The 20,110-nt window shown below is 35.8% G+C and overlaps 1 protein-coding gene and 1 pseudogene across 1 annotated transcript; one reads left to right on the top strand and one right to left on the bottom strand.

Moving 5' to 3' along the window:
• Positions 1-1,817: 1,817 nt before the first annotated feature.
• LOC145214676 (NACHT, LRR and PYD domains-containing protein 12-like) lies at positions 1,818-12,176 on the bottom strand. The gene is made up of 12 exons (XM_080083254.1): positions 11,964-12,176; positions 10,348-10,422; positions 10,012-10,050; positions 8,030-9,744; positions 7,082-7,213; positions 5,540-5,602; positions 5,127-5,294; positions 4,812-4,970; positions 4,482-4,643; positions 3,605-3,787; positions 3,315-3,476; positions 1,818-2,924 (listed from the first exon to the last, which is right to left on the bottom strand). The coding sequence occupies exons 1-12, from the start codon at positions 12,085-12,087 to the stop codon at positions 2,820-2,822; spliced, it is 3,087 nt and encodes a 1,028-aa protein (XP_079939380.1). The 5' UTR covers positions 12,088-12,176; the 3' UTR covers positions 1,818-2,819.
• A 4,079-nt stretch (positions 12,177-16,255) lies between these two features.
• On the top strand, positions 16,256-18,429 carry LOC145213927 (uncharacterized; annotated as a pseudogene).
• The last annotated feature ends 1,681 nt before the right edge of the window (positions 18,430-20,110 follow it).

Raw genomic sequence — 20,110 nt, forward strand, 5'->3', positions numbered from 1 at the left:
ACTAATTAAATTTCCAAGTATAACTTTAAAATTAATGTATTTTGTTGTTGAAACTAATTTATTAATTTGCACATAAACACTATTGGAGACACAAAACAGGAAATAATTTTACCGCTCTAAAAAGCATGCAACGTATATCTGTAATGCTTATTAGTGTCAGATTGGAAAGCGTAGCATTCACTAACTTTGTAAAGCTCGTTTATGAGATAATGGCAACCTATACAGCCTAATGGTCGAACCGCCGGGTGCATATCCCTTTTATGTATCAACGAGATGAGTACGATGATAAGCTGCAGACAGCGCACACTGTTTCGACCTATGAAGTCTCATCAGCGCAGCTGGTTACGGAGATAGGTCGTGGCCAGTGCGATGAGTTTTTGAATTACACTCTGCTGGTTATTTCTATAAATAAGTATTGTCAAAATTATTGTAGGTGAGTTAATTTGTTTTGTGAGTTGGTGGACCTGGGGATTGGATTTTATACTTCCCGTATTGCGTTCTTTCCGCCGAAAGTATGCAATCTTTTGTTTATTATTCACGCAAATAAACATAGCGCTCGCACCAAGGTACGAGAATAAAATAATACAAGAACAAACAAAGAAAAAACGATACCACAAAGGGTTAAAATAATGCGCAAAACGCATTTTCAGAAGAGTGGTGCGAATTGTCTGTTCCTAATATATATAAGTGTGTCGCAACATTACGTAGGTTTACTGTAAAATAAAGTTTAAGTTGCCTTTAGTTCAAATAGTTGAAGTTCAGTTTGTCTACTCTTGTGTTATTGCATGAGCGTTGCGGGGTGCGGCCGGTGTTGCAAAATCACTGCTTCATTGTTAAAAGGTTGCGCTCCTCGGAAAAGCAACGCTTTAAATGTTGTTGTTCAGCGACGTGTAAGTTAAAAACAAAAAGTCTTCTAGCAAACTTAAAAAGGTTCGAAACAAAATTAGAGGCATTCAAGCTTTCGGTCGAATCTCGTAACGTCACTTAAGCTGGTGGGTTGCTGAACGGCAGTAATGCGTAACCAACCGTAGAAACCACCAACGTCAGCTTGTAGTTAATGCAAACCTGATTGCAAAATGCAAAACTCCGATAAAGAAACTGAAATAGTAATTTTTAAATAATTTAAAACCTACATTGAAAGTTAAAATATTTGGTCACAATTCGCAGGCCTGCAAAATACGTTTCATCGAAGTAACGTAATTTTTCAAAGCGTTTTTGCGTGGCAAGGCACAGTGGCGTAGGACCATATGCTGCCGCCCCTGGCTTTCGTTGAAAATACCGCCCTAAGTAGACTGCAGCAAATTTTGAAATAGTTTTATGTTTTCCAATAAAAATAATTATAAATAATGTGCCGCGTCTCAAGTTCTAAATTGCTCGAGAAAGAAGCCTTTCAAAAATAAAGACCAAAAATGGAGAACAATATTTTTGACTTTTATCCAGAAGTGTCCCCTTAAGTCATTTTGCCGCCCCCTTGCCGCCTGCCGCCCCTGGCGCAGAGCCAGAACCGCCAAGTGGCTGCTACGCCACTGGCAAGGCATAAGTCGCATAACCCTTTGTAATATTGAAACAGCTGCAGTGTAGATTCGACCCCACCATCTCACATGATCGGCTTCGACTGGTCGTTGTATTAATGCAACTCTGTCTCTATGCTACTATTTGGCAAGTGAAAGAAACTCTTTGAACTTAGGACCATAAACTAAGTTAGCCCGGTAGAAGTATTTGCGAAGCATGGGTGAGACAAATTAACGACTCATCAATCCACCTGGCGGAAGTGAAATATATTTTAGCACATCCACAAGATGACGCTATTTATCAAGTAAGGAAGGAATTTTTTTTCCGCGACAATTCACAAGACAATAAATTGTTTTGCCAAACATGGAATAGTTCAATACAAACTTTAAACTTAATGTGATGTTTGTTTGAGTATGCTATTGCGATTTGATTCAGTAGTGTGCAGGGAATGGTGGGAGTCGATCTCAGGTGTTGTAGGGAACACTTGGAAATATTGTAACGTAAATGACCTAATATTCGAATTGACGTCTTATTATCGTGTGTTTCACACCAATAGACAAGTTTATACAAATACTTTTACACCAATCCTATTTGCATCATCAATATTTTAAATATGTCAAACACAAAAATTTCCACTTGGGTATAAATGATACATATATAGCAAAAAGTTTAGTTGAAAAGCACTGGGATGTGAGAGTTCACATAATGCCAGGTTTGCAATTGACACATGCACAAATAACAACACATCAGAAATAAATCTAGTAAAGTCAATAGTTTTATTGCAAAATGAAATAATAAACTATTTGCATGTTTTCATTTTCAGGTTGTTGCCGCTGCACTTATAATGAAAAACATACATGCACTAAAGAAGTTCCATGACAATTTTTTTAAAAAAAAACATGCTTATTTAAATCAGTGGTCGGCAACCGCCGATCCGCGGCCCGGTACCGGTCCGCGAGGAGTTCGTTACCGGTCCGTATAATTTTTCAGGTTAAATGCTATAAAACATTTTGCCTATGTATCCCGGGGATGATAAACTAATTTAAGCATTTTTGTTGCTAATATTTGTAGTTTTTTGAAGACCGATCTGCGATAAAATTTCATTCCAAAACCGGTCCGCAGCGCAAAAAATGTTGCCGACCCCTGATTTAAATGATAGAAATGTTTTGCATTACCAATTAGGAAATTTGTTTTTATTCTTTATGATGATCATTCCGACTTATTATTTGGTATTTGGAAATTTGTATTGCCACAACATTCCAATGAACAATAAAATATTGGCCATTTTCGGACATTGGGCGGTGACACTACCACCAACTAGTATTAAGTTTGTATACTTTTGAATCAAAGATTTTCCAACTATCTGCATCCATACTGAAGCAAGTCTTTCCATCGAGATGAAGCTCCTCTATCTACAAAAATACAGCAAGATAAAACTAAAAAGGTGGCTTAGCACATATTGCCATTGCACATACACTACCTAAATATTATTGAAAATCAGTCCAATATCAGCCACTGTCTTTTATAACCATAGTTGTTTCTGCAAGCAGAAACTCATGTGAAATTTGAGACCTAAAAATGACATTTTGCACAAACTGTCAAAATTGCATGCAGCCTGGTAAATGTTTAGAAATTACACCCATTTGGGGGTTCTTTGGTTCAGGTGCAGAATAAAAATTTTTGGTAGTTTGGTCTTTTAATTTCAAAACATGTAGTCAAGATAACAACCACAGCACACTGTGTCAATTGAGTGCATAAGTTGGTTTTTAATTTTTTCATGTTTTATAACAGAAACAACTTACTGGTGTTTGTAGTGTTGACAATCCATCAACCAATGCTTTTACTCCAGTGGATGTGATTTCACATCTACTCAAGTTAAGTCTCTTCACTTGATGCAAACATTTGGAAAGCTTTTTTGCCCCATCATCACCAAACTTGTTGCCTGACAAGTCCAGGCTCTGAATCTAAATTGTAAAAAACATATGGTTAACATAGCTTAATACATTTTCAAGTAAATGTACTGTTTGGTTACAACAAATTATTAACTGTTTGATGGCAACATTTTAAGCAAATTAGTCAACTGTCATCTCACCGGTTCTTGGAGTGACAGCAAACCTGAAGCGATATGAGAAATTCCATCGGATGTTATTCCACAACCACTGCCAGCATATATGCTACGACCCAAGCCAAGTGACTTGACATTACTGAAACATTTTGACATAGCAGCAGCACCAAGATCACCAATTGGGTTGTTACCAAGACCAAGTTCAATCATCTAGAATGTAACATAGATGTTCAGAAATTACTAGTTTGTTTAGGTAATTTAAGTTCACATTGTATTTGTTTTCAATGACAACTGTTTTGTGACATAAATATTAAACCGGTATGCCTTAGAAATCAGAAACGGAGTTTTCTGATTCATGAATGGAACATTTAACGTATGAGTGTGACGTTAATATTGTGTCCAACAAAATCAACCCTACTAAACTGTCATATGCTTAAAGTTGAACTTGTGTGTTACACAAAAAAATGGTCATGATTTTTAAAGTAAATTATAGCTTGTTTAAAAATTAAAATCTGTGTAACCATTTAAAATCAATTGACTCTCGTGTTTGTTCAACTTAACCAAGAGAATATATTTTATCTCAAAACAAATATTTCAATATTTTATGGTTATCCTTGTAAGAGGTAGCTGACACAATGACCACAAGGTCTTTTAATGCCCAGACAAGTAATGTATATGTTCACATTTGGTTTTGTTGATCTTAAGTACAAGTAAACTAAACCAGTAGTAAATAAAATTGGCTTGATTTGATAGCCTCTTGCCACACAAAATATTACATCAAATTCACAGCATTTGTTTTACAAGGTATGATTATTAACAAAACCTTGTACTTGTGTATAAATATTTGATTACCAAGCATACACTATAAAGTAACTTTGTTTTACTAAAACAAACATTAACTTACTGGTGTCTGTAACTCTGATAATCCACCAGCCAATGCACACGCACCAGTGAAAGTGATGTCACAATCACGCAAGATAAGTTCCTCCACCAGATGCAAACATTTTCCAAGTTCCTGAGCCCCATCATCACCAACTTTATTCTCTGACAAATCCAACCGAGGATTCTATGCAGGAAAAACCAGTTTAGTCTTTTTACCAATTTGAAAAACAAACTACAGAATCTAAACAAAAAAACTGGAATAACTATAGTTAAAACTTTTTATACAATTAGAACAATAAAAAAAATCATTTAAAAGACACAAATAATTGAAATTGATAAAAAAGTGACTTACCATAGTTTTAGAGTTTAGGATGTTTTGAATGATGCCTGGTATTCCTTTACATGTGATTCCACAATCACACATTTCTAGCGTTTTTATTTTGTGGATTGACTTGGTAATTGCACAAGCTCCAATGTCACTCACTTTATTTCCACTGATATGCAATCTAACCTAAACAAGTATTTACATTTCACACAGCAACAATAATTAGAAGTTAACAGCTATGCAGCATGGAGTTGTTGATACCCCATAGAAAACATAGTTTGTTTCATTTGTCACAATTTCTATGACAAACCATATTCATTTAAACAACAAATTCACAGTTACCATGGACTGTGTAGTTTCCATCTCAAGATGTTCACCCAACTTAACAGCACCAACTGATGTCATGCCGATCCTTATCATATAAAGTTCAGCTACTTTGCCCACCCCACTGCTTAGTATGCTCACACCTTCATCTTCAAATTGGAAATAGCTTAAGTCCAACCTTGCAACCTGTTGAACACAAAAACGAAGAATTAAAATTAAATAAAAAACAGGTATGCTCTTTTTATAAATTTATCATTATTAAACAAATTACACTATCAACATCAGTTGATGAAGTAAAGTAATTATATTAAATGGGGCACTGATTAACAGTAATTAGTATAATTAGGTGCTAAACAATGCTTGGTGTGTGACCAAGTATGATAAAAACTGTTTTGTACAACACAAAGTTCATCCGAGTAAGTATATCAAACCTGGTGTGGGTAATCAATTTGCAGAAGTCCATCTTTAATGTTTGCAGCCAATGCCAACATGATCTGTTACAGTAAAGATTGAGGAGATTTGTGGGTAATAAAGCATTCACAACAACTGTATTATAAACTAAAATGGTGACTCTCTAACATAATTTTCCATTTCATATATTCAATATCCTATTTACCAATTTACTATGCACATCATTTAATCTACACACATAATTGTTTTTTTGCAAATAAAGACGAATGTGTCCCCACACATGTGTTTGTGCAGATTTACGGTAAACAAATGTTGTGGTTATTTTTAGATTCTTAAGGACAAACCATTAGAAAGCATTAACCCAACTTTAAAAAAAGTTTTGTTCATATTTATTTTGCATCATTATTGTCATATAATTACAAACACTGTAAAAAAAGCGGAAAAAATACTTCCAATTTATTCTTTTGCTTTGACCTTAATTTTGTTGTCCAAGGTCAGTTTTTAAACACAAATTTTCCTAGAACCTTAACAGTTGTATTACAGACACTAGAATTTAAAAAGCCATTGGCTGCAAGGACATAACAAATTGTTTTCACCCAACTTTGTTTTGCAAACCAGTACCATTAACCTGTAGTAACCTCACACAGAATAGCTGTTTAATGACTTTTTGACACAGTTTTCAATAGCATGCAGTCTTTAGTGTTCAACAATAGCATTTTACCTTATTCACACATGACTTAAGTATCAATTCTTAATTTCATTTGTCAAAAATTAAGAAGCTACGTTATGACAAAAAATCGTCTTACAAGTTGACCTTTAGTGACCCTCATCATGCTGCAGCCAAGCTGACAACGAGAATTTTAAGACCATTAATTGCGGCATTTGAAAAGTCAAATTTATTTTTTAATCTTAATGTTGATCAACAAAGTTTTGCTCTACATATACCTTCGCCAAAACTAAAAATGCATGTGATAACTTAATAAAACAACATTGCATTGCTAAGCAAAACAGCTGATTTCTAATCACCAAAATGACTGTCTCGTAAAACGCCTCTCTGGCGTTAAACTAAACCCTCCCACACTGTATTAAAATGCCTAAATCGTAAACCAGTGAGTTACTTGACTTTGGACTTCTATCTGACTGACAGTGTACACATATTATGGGATGTAGAGGTTCTGGCTTGTATTTCTGGTCTAAAACTAAAACCAATTACTTCATGGTTTAAGGGGTAAAAAATGGGTGAATCCAACAAAAAATTAGAAAATTCTTTATACCTTACCTTAATTTCTTTTACCTTAATACCTTATGTTGCTCCTACATTATGTACTTAAGTCAGTACAGCTGTTTAAAAACTTTTACGTTTGGGGGGCCTGTGGTAAACCCCATTTGGGGTCAAACTTTAGTAGGATCAAATTTGGATTAATAACTAACATCTGTCCAAATTTGAATAAATTTGAAACACTTTTACATGTACAACAAACTAGCGTTAGGCAGAAAAAAGCACAACGAAGAAAAAAAAGAAAAACACTATGGACAAAAACAATATGGACCCATAATAAAACCTCTCTGGTGATGTCTGGTGATTCACTAATAAAGAAACCGCAACTATGGCTAAATTGCTGCACTTGAGAGAGAACGCTTCCAGCAAACTTCAGTTGTTCATCAGGACAACGCTGCAACTTGAAATCCTCAATCTAAAACAAGTAAATAATTTTTATTTATTTTTATGTAAAATCTTCATAAATGAGGTTCATAAATGGGGGGGGGGGGGGGGGGGGGGGTAGTAGTGACACAAAACTGTGGAAATTACATGGTGAGATAATAATAGTTGTAAATAAAACTAATGCCACAATCGATTCTAAAAATTTCTAATTGCAGATTGGGTAATTGAAATAAACCTACTAATATGTATTGATAGTTTAGGGAAGGGGTACACAACCTTTTCGTTTCGACAGCTGCATCGCAGATCCTTAATTACCAATGCGGCTTGTTTTTGTTTCAAAATTACGGATGTAACGAAATATGTTTATATCATATATATACCATCTAATGGCACCTGAAAAGCCCAGATTAATTTTGAACATGATATAGAGATCGAACTCAACAGTCTAGCGTACAGTCTAATTGTCATAATGTACAACTGCCGATAAACATTTTTTAATGAACATGTTCATGGGCGCACAAACTCGTCTCTGTAGCCTGCTATACAGCCACAGGTTGTGAACGCCTGGTTTACAGAATTACTACATTATCATTACTCACTGAAAAAGAACCTTTTTTATATTACAGAATTTCTTTCAAGTTTTGACACTCAAGGATTTCTAAGTCTTTCTTAATAGATTGGAGAAACATATGCAAAAGAATGGAAAAATAAAAGTTTATTGAAATTTAGGATTGGTGTGATATTACAGTCCTGTTTTTTGCACCATTATAGAAAGTTGTATCTTAATGAAGGCATATGGAGTCAGTAATCACAAAATGAAACAATGATACCTAGTAATCATACTAACTTTAACTTTCTGTTCTTGCACAAATTTTCCAAAACTCTGCAAAGCACTGCCAAAAAAGAACAGATTAACACTTTTCAATTTCAGAGTAGTATTGTTCAGTTTGTAAAGTGCAGCCATGTTTGTAACATCAGATGAAAATGCAGAACCCTTAAAGTCAGCAACTGTTGGTAGAAGTTTGGTCACAGGCAAGCTAATATCATCACTGCCAAGTTCATTCAAACATGCAAAAAGATGAAACCACTTTTGCAAGTCATGTTCTCTATTACTTTCAGTTACACTCTTTGACAGTTTCTTTGCTTTGGATTCAGAAATTAAACCAAGAAACTTTTTCTTCTCTTCTATTTCATCAACTTGTGCAGCAGGAGGAAGTTGTTTTGCTTCGTCAAACACACTGCCTTTGCATATGCCAAAACAAAACTTTACAACATTTTCTAAATCTCCAGACTCAAAAGCATTTTCAAGAAAAGATTTAAACTCATTTAGAGGCATAAACAAAACAAGTCTGAGTGCAACCAACAACTCTTGCCATGAGCGATGAACAAAGTAGCTAACCTTGTCTTGTTGCAAAATGCGAATTGCAAACATATCATCTGATTTTATTGCAGTGTTCACAAATGCTTGTTGTGTTGTCAAGGGAATTCCAAAATGCCCTAGGTCCTCATCAGAAAACAGGGATTGGTTGGTTTGCCACCCATCAAATGCCAAATCACAAAGCTTCTTAACCACATCCATACCAGGAGGAAAACCACAATGCTTTGAACGAATGTATCTGTTCAACATTGCAATGTAAACACCTGTGAGTGTAATAATACCTGAAGCTTCTCCTCCACCCAACAGAAACTTAAGAGCCATAAGCATGTTGACAGGTACTACACAGCATTCCAACAAAGCAGGGTTGTCTTGAAGGATTTTCCAAACTCTGTCAAACTGTGCACCACATACACACCTAGCAAGTTTTTGCTGTTCACTTGGTGCTAAACCCAAAATTTCCAAAACAAATTTTGGTCTATATTCAGGAGAAGCATCAATAAACTGAGTGATTCTTGATGTTACCAGCTTGTAAGCATTCTTAAGAAGTTTGCCATTTAGAATGTTACATATGAGTGCCATTGGTTTTGCTTTTGCAAATGGTAAAACCTGTGGATATGGATGTAAGTTTTCAGTCTTAGACTCATCCAGACCATCAATGATTACTACTGTGTTGGGATCCTTCAAGATGAAATTAATCAGCTCCTTTTTCTCTGCTTCTTGTATTGAAAGGCTTCCCTCTGCAATCAGTGTTGCAAACAGTAATTCAAACAAATCTGTTTCTCGTGTAAGTTCAATGGTTCCCACTGTGATGTAAAATACAAATGAAGCATTGGAAAGAATTTTCTTGTCCAAAATGTTTTCCGTGACAACTTTTGTCAGTGTGCTCTTTCCCACTCCAACTGCACCTACGACACCAACTGTCTTTTCATCTGTTTGATTTCCTCCTGCTTCAATTTTCACTCTTTCAAACATGTTTTCAACTGTGATGTCACCTTTCAGTTCATTTCCTTTATCTACTGCTCTAGCCAATTTTTCTCGTTGGTTTTCAGGATCATTGTCTTTCTGTCCAGTGTATTTTACAAGCACAAGATCAACTGGTTCCACTGCTCTTCCATATTCTCTACCACATTTTTCGTCTACTACTGTCCTCAGATGCTGGTGTAGTTTTTCTGCTGTGGTATTCACTAGAAAATAAAGTATTTCTGTCACACAATTGATTGCCATGAAATTGTAGTGTTGTGGTGGTTTTTGTGGCATCACAAGTTACTGTGTGCAATGCTTCTAATTTAAAAATGTAAGTGTAATGGTGTATTCACTTTATTGAGGCAACATACATTTAAAACCAGTAGCAAGCTGAATCTTAACCATTTAAGTTTTAATAAACTTTCACACAATACCATAATTTTAATATACACCCAAAGTGTTAAAGAACTAAAATCAGCAACATTTACCTATTTCTGTCAATGGCCGATTTCTCATCCCATGGGTATCTGAGCACACAACATTTTTTTGTTTGGTAGTATGTGGAAAAGTTTAAAACAAATATTCCTAAATTTATGTCACTAAGTATTTTTTAGCTTTGTTTCTAGCTGATTTTTACTCTGACTTTGAACATGTCTTGGTAAATGAAGAATACAATGCTGTGAAAGATGGTCAGTAACACAATATTTTCTATTCAAGGTGTTCTGCATTTAATGTTTCAAACCCAGCTTTTGTGTGATACAAAACTTGTGAGTATTTGCTTAAACCAGAAATATTACATAATTTAGAAAATCATAAAAACTTACATATATCTCCAACATTTTGGTAAATGTTGCAGTCATTATATGTGTTGCGCGATGATTGGTTCAAAACAGTAAGCCCTGTATAACAAATATTGTAAAAGAGGTTAACTGGACATCACCATGATAAAAAATGGTGCAAGTTTTTTTTTGTACCATTTGTCCGACTGACAAGAGTGTTTTTGCAAGCAAAATGGGTCTATGCAAATTGGCAATGGCAATAGTGTGGTGCAGTTATCTGTGCATGCTGAAGGACATATTAGTAGAAAGCATCAACCCAAACTTCCTACCTTTGACCTCGGTATAGCTGTCTAAAGTTAGTTTTTAAACAGGTAAAACTACGAGTACCTGATAAGGCCGGTTTACACAAAACTTCAAAAGGTTTCATCCATATCCATTCTACATTATACTGTCATATATTTACAAAAGTAGCAAAAATAAATGGGAAAAAATACTTCCAATCCCCTAAGAATTCAATCTACCTTTGACTTTGTTATTAGTTTTTAAACAGTTAAAACTAGTGATGGGATGAGTACCTGATACCGAAGGCTGGTTTACACCATAAGAATACGGGCAACTTTTTGCAAATATTTGCTTCGGACAGCACAAAATCGGCAAAAAATTCTGCCAGGTTACAGATATTTTATGCGCTTTCATGTGGAGATTAAATTTTTCTGCATATGTGCGTGCACGTCTGTATCCCGGCCATGGCAGATAAATTAGATAGTGATATACAACTAAATACAACACTATACTCGAGTACTCAGTAATTGTGCTGGGTATCGAAGGTATATACATGTGGTACTCGTACTCGGTATTGGTACTCGCTTCAAAACCTGGTATCGTCCCATCACTAGCCGAATGTTTAATTTACAAAGGTAATCACTTTTGCTTGTGTTCTGCGTTACTTACATATTGATTGTCGGTGACCTCTCATATTTTAGTAGCTAACATTATAATGACTAATTATTGACCTTTTTATGCACAGTTCGGAAAACATCTAATTTTTTTGCCTGACATATACAAACCGAAGTATTGCTTATCGAATTTTAATCACATATAAGGTATGAAACCTTCACCCAAACTTAAAATGTGCATTATAAACTGATATAACCAGATAACATTGCTGCACAAACAGATGATTTCTTATCACCAGAAGGACGGCCTAGTAAAACATCTGTTGCTGTGTGAAGCACAGACTTCTGGGCCGTATTGAAACAGTCAAAATTGTAAATCAGTGACTCACTTACTTCAGATTTCTGTCTGTCTGACTGACTGTCCACTGCACAGTGTACACATTTTATGGTCTGTAACAGTAACCACTGGGCTAATCAACAAATAAGAAATCCACTACAAACTATTGTTCATTTAACATACTTCAGAATGTACCAACCAACAAAGTGTGAAACTCTTGGATCACATACTTTTGAAAGTACAGTTATAAAAAAATTGCGTTATTTAAGCTTATAGGTGAACAACAGGTGAAATGGTGTTAAAACTTGAAAGGATCAACTATGGCTAACTAAGTATCACCTGCGTAAATTGAAAAAGTAGAAAGTATTGTTTGATGCCTAATCAATACTTATTTTTGATTATTGCAATCTTCATGTCAATCGTCCCACCTGTAACAAATTGTGTTGAAGCATTTGGGCTGTTACTTGATGTTGAGGCATTCGTTAAATCAGGATAGGAACCAGCATAACATTTACAGTGTTTCCTTCTTTGTTTACTGCAACACTGACCCATTTTGCAATCCTAAAATCTTTCTTTTTAATGTAAAAATAAAGTTTTGTTTTCTATACTGCAACTGTTGGACAAATATACAAGCATTGTTTTTTTCCCTAACACAAATAATTAATTTTTTGTTTTTCCATAACATAAGAAAAGTTTTTAAACATAAAGCAAAAAAATAAAACTTTCAAAATGCAAACTTTTTAGAATTTTATCTGTATTTTCTTTTGTAATATACCATGTTTTTGATATATTTAAACCACAAACTAGACACCAGTTACCATGTTAGTTCAACAAATTCTGAGTTACTATATAGCATGGTATACACGTAACTTAAATACACTGGTTTACATATAGCTTGTCAACTGATGTCTTTTGGATTTTTTATAGGACTTCATTACAACTACACAGCAGAGAAAACAGTTGGCTTTTGTTTGAATAAGAAATCTAAAGCATATTTGCTCTGTTACACTGAGTGTTTACACAACGGCGCAACAAAAATGTCTGCTGGCGCAACAAAATGCTCCAAACAAACAACATGAACCACAGCAGGTCAGAAACAAATTTAGTATCTATACAAAGTTTATGAAAAGAATAAAAGATTTGTTTTTTCTTAAAGCAGACTAAAGTATCCACTTTGAAACTGGAATGGTGAATTTTTTTTACTAACAGGTGTGAAAAGCATGGTTGTAAGCCAGTGAATTACTGACAGCAAGGAACACCTTGTCAACAACTGCTTAAATTTTCACTATATTTGGATTGTATTTTTGACCTGTAAAGACATACAAACATAAAAAACAAATATTTAGGGCAAAAAAGGGTGATACAGTTTGAAAATCTTGTACTTTACCAAGAATAGCTCTATCTGACATTAAACAGTTTTGGTCTCTATGGGTTAACTATTTGGTCATTCTGGGGCCAAACTTTGGGAAGATAAAGTTTGACTAACAAACTATACTGGAAATATGTATTTTATTATCTGTTGCGGCAAAATAGACAGAAAATTAAACATTAAAAGCAGGAGTATCTCCCCTGGCAGTGCTAGGCAAAAAAACAATGTCCTCTTAAGGTACGGGTGCGCACAACTACATCCTATGAATGAATCAAAAAGCTTTAAAAATGGTATTCAAACCAACCATAAACATTAGAAACCATGATGGATTAAAAATGCAATGTTTTTTATTGCTTAACATAACCGGAAAAGCAACAAGCCTTTTAAATCTATTCACTCATGTTGATGTCTTAGGCACAAATGTCACTGTTTATTACATTTCAAATTTTCAAATTTGAACACAACATTATGGTGTCAATGTGATATACAGTCATCAGTTAATTATGCAAATTTGGCAACTTCTCACTCATTGTCATATCAAATTACATTTCAATGACTAACAACAGAAATGGGCAAAAAAAACTTTGCCAATCTTGCAAAATGGTAAAGTTTTTTTGCTATATTGCAGTTAATTTATGATGGTAATATCTCATTGCTTTTATATTGATATAATAACTATATAATATTTGTTTTATAAGTTTAACATTTACAATATTAAGGCTACAATTGTGACATGCTTAAAGAATTTTTTTTCATCCAATCCAACTGTTTTATTTTGTGTTGCTTAACTTTAATATGTAGCTGCAGCATGTTTATGATCTTTCCACCAATTTTTCCCTTACCTTTGTCGCGCTTTATAACGTCCTAACGTTGAGCAGCTATGTCCGGCTTGGTGAATATTTTAGCGCAATTGTGCTGCTACGATTTGTATCAATGGCGAAATATACTCAACTTAAATCAACTTAATATTATTCCCCACCTTTTCATCTCTAACCTTTTATCTGTAGAACAATATATGTTCATAAATATGATTGCATTTACACAGCATTTAAAGTTACAGCATAAATTACTACAACCACCAACATAAACAAAGTTTACCCACATTTGTGGCAAATGCTATCAAGAAAGCTGGTCCACATTGTTTGTCACAAAAAAAAACAATACTATTCTAAAAATGTTGCTTAATATTCCAAGCTTTCAAAACATTTCACTGAACACGTTTTTTGGCACATCAATGCAAATAACAGAGAGATTCGTTCAATGTTAAACTTTCGCAAAATTATGCTAAAAAAACAGACTTGATTAAACCCACACGATGTTTAGTAAAAAGAAGGGAAATATCGCAATATTCTATCTAAACAAACTTTAAAATTTACTTCAAAATATTTGACGAGCGCTGGTCTTCAACATCAACAGTTAAGTTTCTTTTCATTCGCGTAAGAATTGCAGAAGATGACGGTACCAGTTACGGCTACGCGATTTACACCAATAACTTATTTTGTTCAGTTGGAAAACAAATCCCCTGTAGGGTAACTCCCCTATTTACATCTATTCTTGTCATGATTTATTACAAGATTTGACCACGGGATTGTGGGTAGAGCTACTAACACTGAGCTTCACCTTTGGCTCGACCTGGGAACTTCTGGTAGGTGGCGCAAAAGAGCATAGGCGTTTATGGTGCTGTTATAGCAATTTGGGTTTCCGGAAAGAATAATTGCTGAGTCAGCACCATAAACGCCTATGCTCTTTTGCGCCACCTACCAGAAGTTCCCAGGTCGGGCCAAAGGTGAAGCTCAGTGTTAATAGCTCTACCGGGATTGTGGTGATAGGTAAGGGTGGAATTTATGCTTGGTTAATGAGTCTCAAGTTTAATTACTTCACCACAACTAACAGGGTATCACCGTGGACCTTATAAGATTCTAAAATAGTTCGTCAATTTGTAACTTTTTTTTACAAAAGATTGCGACACGCTAATGTATGGGTGGAAAACCTATTTAGTAGGAATGGGCCGAGCCGAGTCAGAACCCGAGTACTCGGTACAGAGCATCGCTGTTTTTAATGCTCGGTGCTCGGCCGAGCAGTTGCACAAACTGACCCGAGCGTTAAATTTGCAAATTCATGCGTAATGGATGAGCATGCACAGCTTAATAAATTAACGCATACTGGATAGGCATGCACAGCTTAATAAAACACCGCCGGTGCCGTAAGAGACCCTGTAGAGCTTGTAGCAGACCAAGTAGATAAAATGCTGTGTTTCAAACCAATTGCACGTCGCACTTTGGAACGCTGCATAAAAGCAGCGTTTTCAGCTATAACATAACGAATAAACGCAAATAGTCCACAAAACGCACATTTCACACGGTTTTCATGTATACGTTTTGCTTGTATCGGTGAGGTCATATTCTATTTTTGGGACATTTTGTCATATATTTCGCAGTTATACATGTCCGGTCCCACTGACGTTTATGTGCCTGTTTTCGAGAAGATTCTGGCAACTAAAAAAGGCTAATTTGGACTTTGTCCAGTTAAAAGTAACATTAACAAACGTAATTATGCGCGAGAAAAGAAGTTTACTGTTGCATTGTGGGACTATAAAAAGCGCTGTTTTTCGACTTGAAATCAGAGAAAGGTTTTGGAATTGTGAAACGATAAATATTGTGTAACTACTTAGAATATAATTGGGAAGAGATAATCTTGCATTATGTTTCAGCTGATTTAAATATAGGATTTCTCAAATTAATGTTGCTGCAGTTCGAGTCAAGAAGGATCCATCAATAACCGAGGCAATAACATTGTTGTTTCTTGTAGCGTTTGGAGTAAATATAGACGCCATCGAGGTAAACGCTACAAACTGGTGCCTTCGAATGTGTTTTGGAGCGAACTTGTCCAGAGATTTTCCACTTCAAGCAGACGTCTTAGAATTCACACCGGAACCCGCTGCACCAAACCGTTGCTGTTTCGAGATCTACAGGATTAACGTCTTCGAATCCAGGAATTTACCAGAGTAAGTGTACTGATTTTACGCTTGGCTCCCCCTTAAATGTGTACTTTACATTAATCAAATAATTCAAAACTTCGTCTACTATTACGTAAATGAAACCTTAACTTGCCTGATCTGTATGCATGATTTTGTGCATGTTTTTACAACCATTAATGTAAAGAAGTTTATTTAATACTGTAAATGTTGTGTACGCTTAAACTTAAATTGTTGATACAAGCCTTGTCTAGGCTATTTTATTTTACGTCCCAGGGTATGCTCATGATGTCACAACCATTAATGTAAAGAAAGTTATTTAATTAGGTATATATTGTGCATGCTTAAATTTAATTTGTTCATGCAGGCCTTAGGCCATTTTTATTTCATGTTCAAACTGTGCCAAGTCTGGCATATATTTTGTTTAACAGTGTACCTGATATATTGTTTCGCTGGCTTAGGTAATTCAATAGGGACACATTTTTCTTCCTACGCGTTCATTAAACTAGCACACTGACAAACATAATACGCTCAGCCACATTTGGTTGTCCCGATAAAGGCAAACAAACGATAACGTCTACCTCTGAAACTAAAATAGACACTGGACCAGCTTTTAACACGAGAAGCAAACGCCGCATTATGTCAATCACAAATCCGTCTGTCACAGAGCCGAGCACAGACAATGCTTCACAAACCATAGCCACATCCGCCGTGATAAACGATTCTATCGAGGGCCCCCCACTTAGCAATGAACCAACGACGTCTCACGTCGATAATCCTGTCCAGCCAACTCCATCCAAATTTTTGCAAGATTTAATACCACCAGGCAATTTAAAGGCGTCATTCCCCCCAAACTTAGTACAACAACAATTAAATACCATGAGGCTCTCAGTATTAAAAGTGCCACCTATGTGGTCTTCCCAGAACAATATTACTACCTACTTTAAGGTCCTGGACAATTTTTTCTCAGCAAATAAAGTCATAGATGAAAATGCACGCTATTCATTATTAATTACAAACCTAACCGAGCAACAAACCAATCAATTTCAAACCGCAGTAACGCAATCGTCTGACTCAACAACTCCTTATACGACATTAAAACAACTCATGATTGAGCAAATTAATAGCACCAAAAGTTCTTGGATAACAGCACTCAATGACGTCACATTCTCGCCTAACGAATCAGCGTTTCAACTCCTACAAAAGCTTTTATCCATGTGCCCAAGAAAGGCAGAAGCCGACCCCACTGCGAGAGGTAGTAGAAAACAAATTTCTTTCCTTGCTACCCTATACTGTTCGCCCACTTATACGAGCCACGCAATTTAAAACTTTAGAGGAAATGGCAAAATTTTATGACCGCTACGCAAAAGATGTAACACAAGCGCCCTCACAAACAGGAAAATCCGTAGAAATTGCACAACTTCAGGCAAAAATGGACGAACTTCTTATGTTTATGTCACGTCAGAAACAACCATCCTACCCGAATAACCCAAACAATCAACAACGCGGTTTTTCTTATGGTCAATCACAGCGTTATAACTATCCACACCGCAACTTTTACCAACGGTAACCACAGAATTATAGACCCCCTTACAAGCCAAATAATCAACAATTCGCATATAACAAACAACGATGTGACAATCCCAGACAGAATAATGAATCCGACAGCGTTCCCACTGATACAAGGCCAGTATATGAACGCAACCCCCAATTTATAGAACAATAATAATCAAACCAACAACATACGAATCCCACCAACCTCCCTTACCATCGAAGATTTAAAGACAACGCCTTAACGTGTTTTGGGCCTCCATGCCCCCGCTATACATCAAATTTACAAGTTGCCCGCCCAAATTTCAGCAGTGCTTACAACTAAGCTTCTTTCCCGCTTAACCTGTATATATCATTACATGTCTTATTTCCTGCACCCTGTAGTTGCAGCACCAAGTTTTTTCCACAATATGAATTCTATGTCTACGTGTATACCGTGTTTTCCTGCAACCTAGGCAGCCAAGAGCGCCCCTACGCGCAATTTTTTTTGCAACACCACCAACTAATTAACTTCCTGATCTCGCAACACCACGTCATGCATCCTATGGCATGTTTTCTGCATAATGAATAAACACTTTGAGCAAATAGCTCTACAAACGATATTCCGAGCAACGAGCTCCATTCACAAATCTACCCAAAATATTTCGAGCAACAAGCTACACACGTTACTACAATATCTACTATCAAAATATATCGAGCAATGAGCTCAGCAAACGATACTCATTTTTTTAGCATGCTAAACAATGCAATTTGCGGATTCCAATGAATTGTAATCCAATCACTGTCTGAATGTAAGACTTCAACCTATTAGAAGCATTCGAATATTACTATTGACGTCACTCCTATTTACTCATTTTTAACAACATTGTCGACACTTTTAATGACGAACTACGTCATCAACTATCTAACTTATTATTTCTCGAATACAAACATCCATAAGCCATGATTTTGCTCTTGCGTGCCAACAAGGAATTGACGCCGAGCTTAACACTAACATACGCATTAGGAAAACAGAGATCAGCAGTTACTCAAGGCAATGTCCTCATAGAAACAGCTTGCACCACTACACAAATGTGCTGAAAAAGATCTCTGGCCATGAAGAATACTAACCCTTAAGCGACACGTCCTCTATTTGTCAAATGTAACGCTGGCCAGGTTACCGACATAGAAGCGTATCAACTTTATGGCCAACATAATGTTTTCAATACTATCTATTATTCTATTATTACTATCTATTTATCAACTATACTTCGATACCATTGTGCAACATTTCGCACCAATTTTACTATTTTGCAAATCTTTAGCCTATGTTCTTTGTGCAGTGCCATTCAGCACATTTTGCCGGACACGTCATCCCACACGTGACGGTACTGAGGCAGATGCATTGACGAAGATCAACAGGAAACAATCCGCCGACAATCAGCTAGCCTTTCATACGGCTTTTACGCAGTTAGTCGGTGCTTTAATTAGAAAAGAAATAACGCCTACATATACCTTGCTCCCATACGTACTAATACTTAACATAGTCATACACCACCCCTGTTAAGTTTAGCTTCCAAATTATTTAGGAAGAAACAATATATCATTAATGCATGTTACTAACCTTTCTGCATAAAAATTACAAGAATTTTTGTTTTTGTTTGAATGTACTGTAATGAATTTCTGCCCTTGCCATGCCAAGCGTTTAATCTAAACATGCCTACAAAACAAAATCAAAGATATTAATCCAGAATTCGGAATATTGAGGCATTAGTACACTTAACATTTGTATATGTGTTTTTTTGCCCATTGTAAAGTTTATTGCATGTAACCATCAAACATAACACGTACCATTTCGTCATTCTGTTCACAGATATCGTGTTCCCTGCTCGTCAATGTACATCATTACCGCCAACACTATCTTCATCCTATAATCCAGAACCGCAGAGCTGATACACTAATTCGGAAAGAATTACTCATCTTTATCTGCGCAATTATCGCCATTCGTCTCTCGCTTTACCGCGTGACCCTTTTACCGCCTAACCGTGCATTCTATCATTTATATTTTACGCGTAATTATTAATCAACTACAGATGTGTTTTTCATCCAAACACATCAAAATCCCTTCTCGTGCGGGGTATCTGTAGCAGACCAAGTAGATAAAATGCTGTGTTTCAAACCAATTGCACGTCGCACTTTGGAACGCTGCATAAAAGCAGCGTTTTCAGCTATAACATAACGAATAAACGCAAATAGTCCACAAAACGCACATTTCACACGGTTTTCATGTATACGTTTTGCTTGTATCGGTGAGGTCATATTCTATTTTTGGGACATTTTGTCATATATTTCGCAGTTATACATGTCCGGTCCCACTGACGTTTATGTGCCTGTTTTCGAGAAGATTCTGGCAACTAAAAAAGGCTAATTTGGACTTTGTCCAGTTAAAAGTAACATTAACAAACGTAATTATGCGCGAGAAAAGAAGTTTACTGTTGCATTGTGGGACTATAAAAAGCGCTGTTTTTCGACTTGAAATCAGAGAAAGGTTTTGGAATTGTGAAAGGATAAATATTGTGTAACTACTTAGAATATAATTGGGAAGAGATAATCTTGCATTATGTTTCAGCTGATTTAAATATAGGATTTCTCAAATTAATGTTGCTGCAGTTCGAGTCAAGAAGGATCCATCAATAACCGAG

The sequence above is a fragment of the Phallusia mammillata genome, chromosome 2 (assembly GCF_965637545.1).
Source record: "Phallusia mammillata chromosome 2, kaPhaMamm4.hap1.1, whole genome shotgun sequence".
NCBI lineage: Eukaryota > Metazoa > Chordata > Ascidiacea > Phlebobranchia > Ascidiidae > Phallusia > Phallusia mammillata.

What these genes read in the sequence shown, in the direction of transcription:
- LOC145214676 (XM_080083254.1), bottom strand. Translation starts at nt 12,087, where the DNA reads ATGGGTCAGTGTTGCAGTAAACAAAGAAGGAAACACTGTAAATGTTAT. An exon ending in TTCAACACAATTTGTTACAG is followed by an intron (nt 10,423 to 11,963) that starts GTGGGACGATTG and finishes TTTGTTATACAG; the next exon opens with GGCTTACTGTTTTGAACCAA. An exon ending in TGTCAACACTACAAACACCA is followed by an intron (nt 2,925 to 3,314) that starts GTAAGTTGTTTC and finishes GTATTTTTGTAG; the next exon opens with ATAGAGGAGCTTCATCTCGA.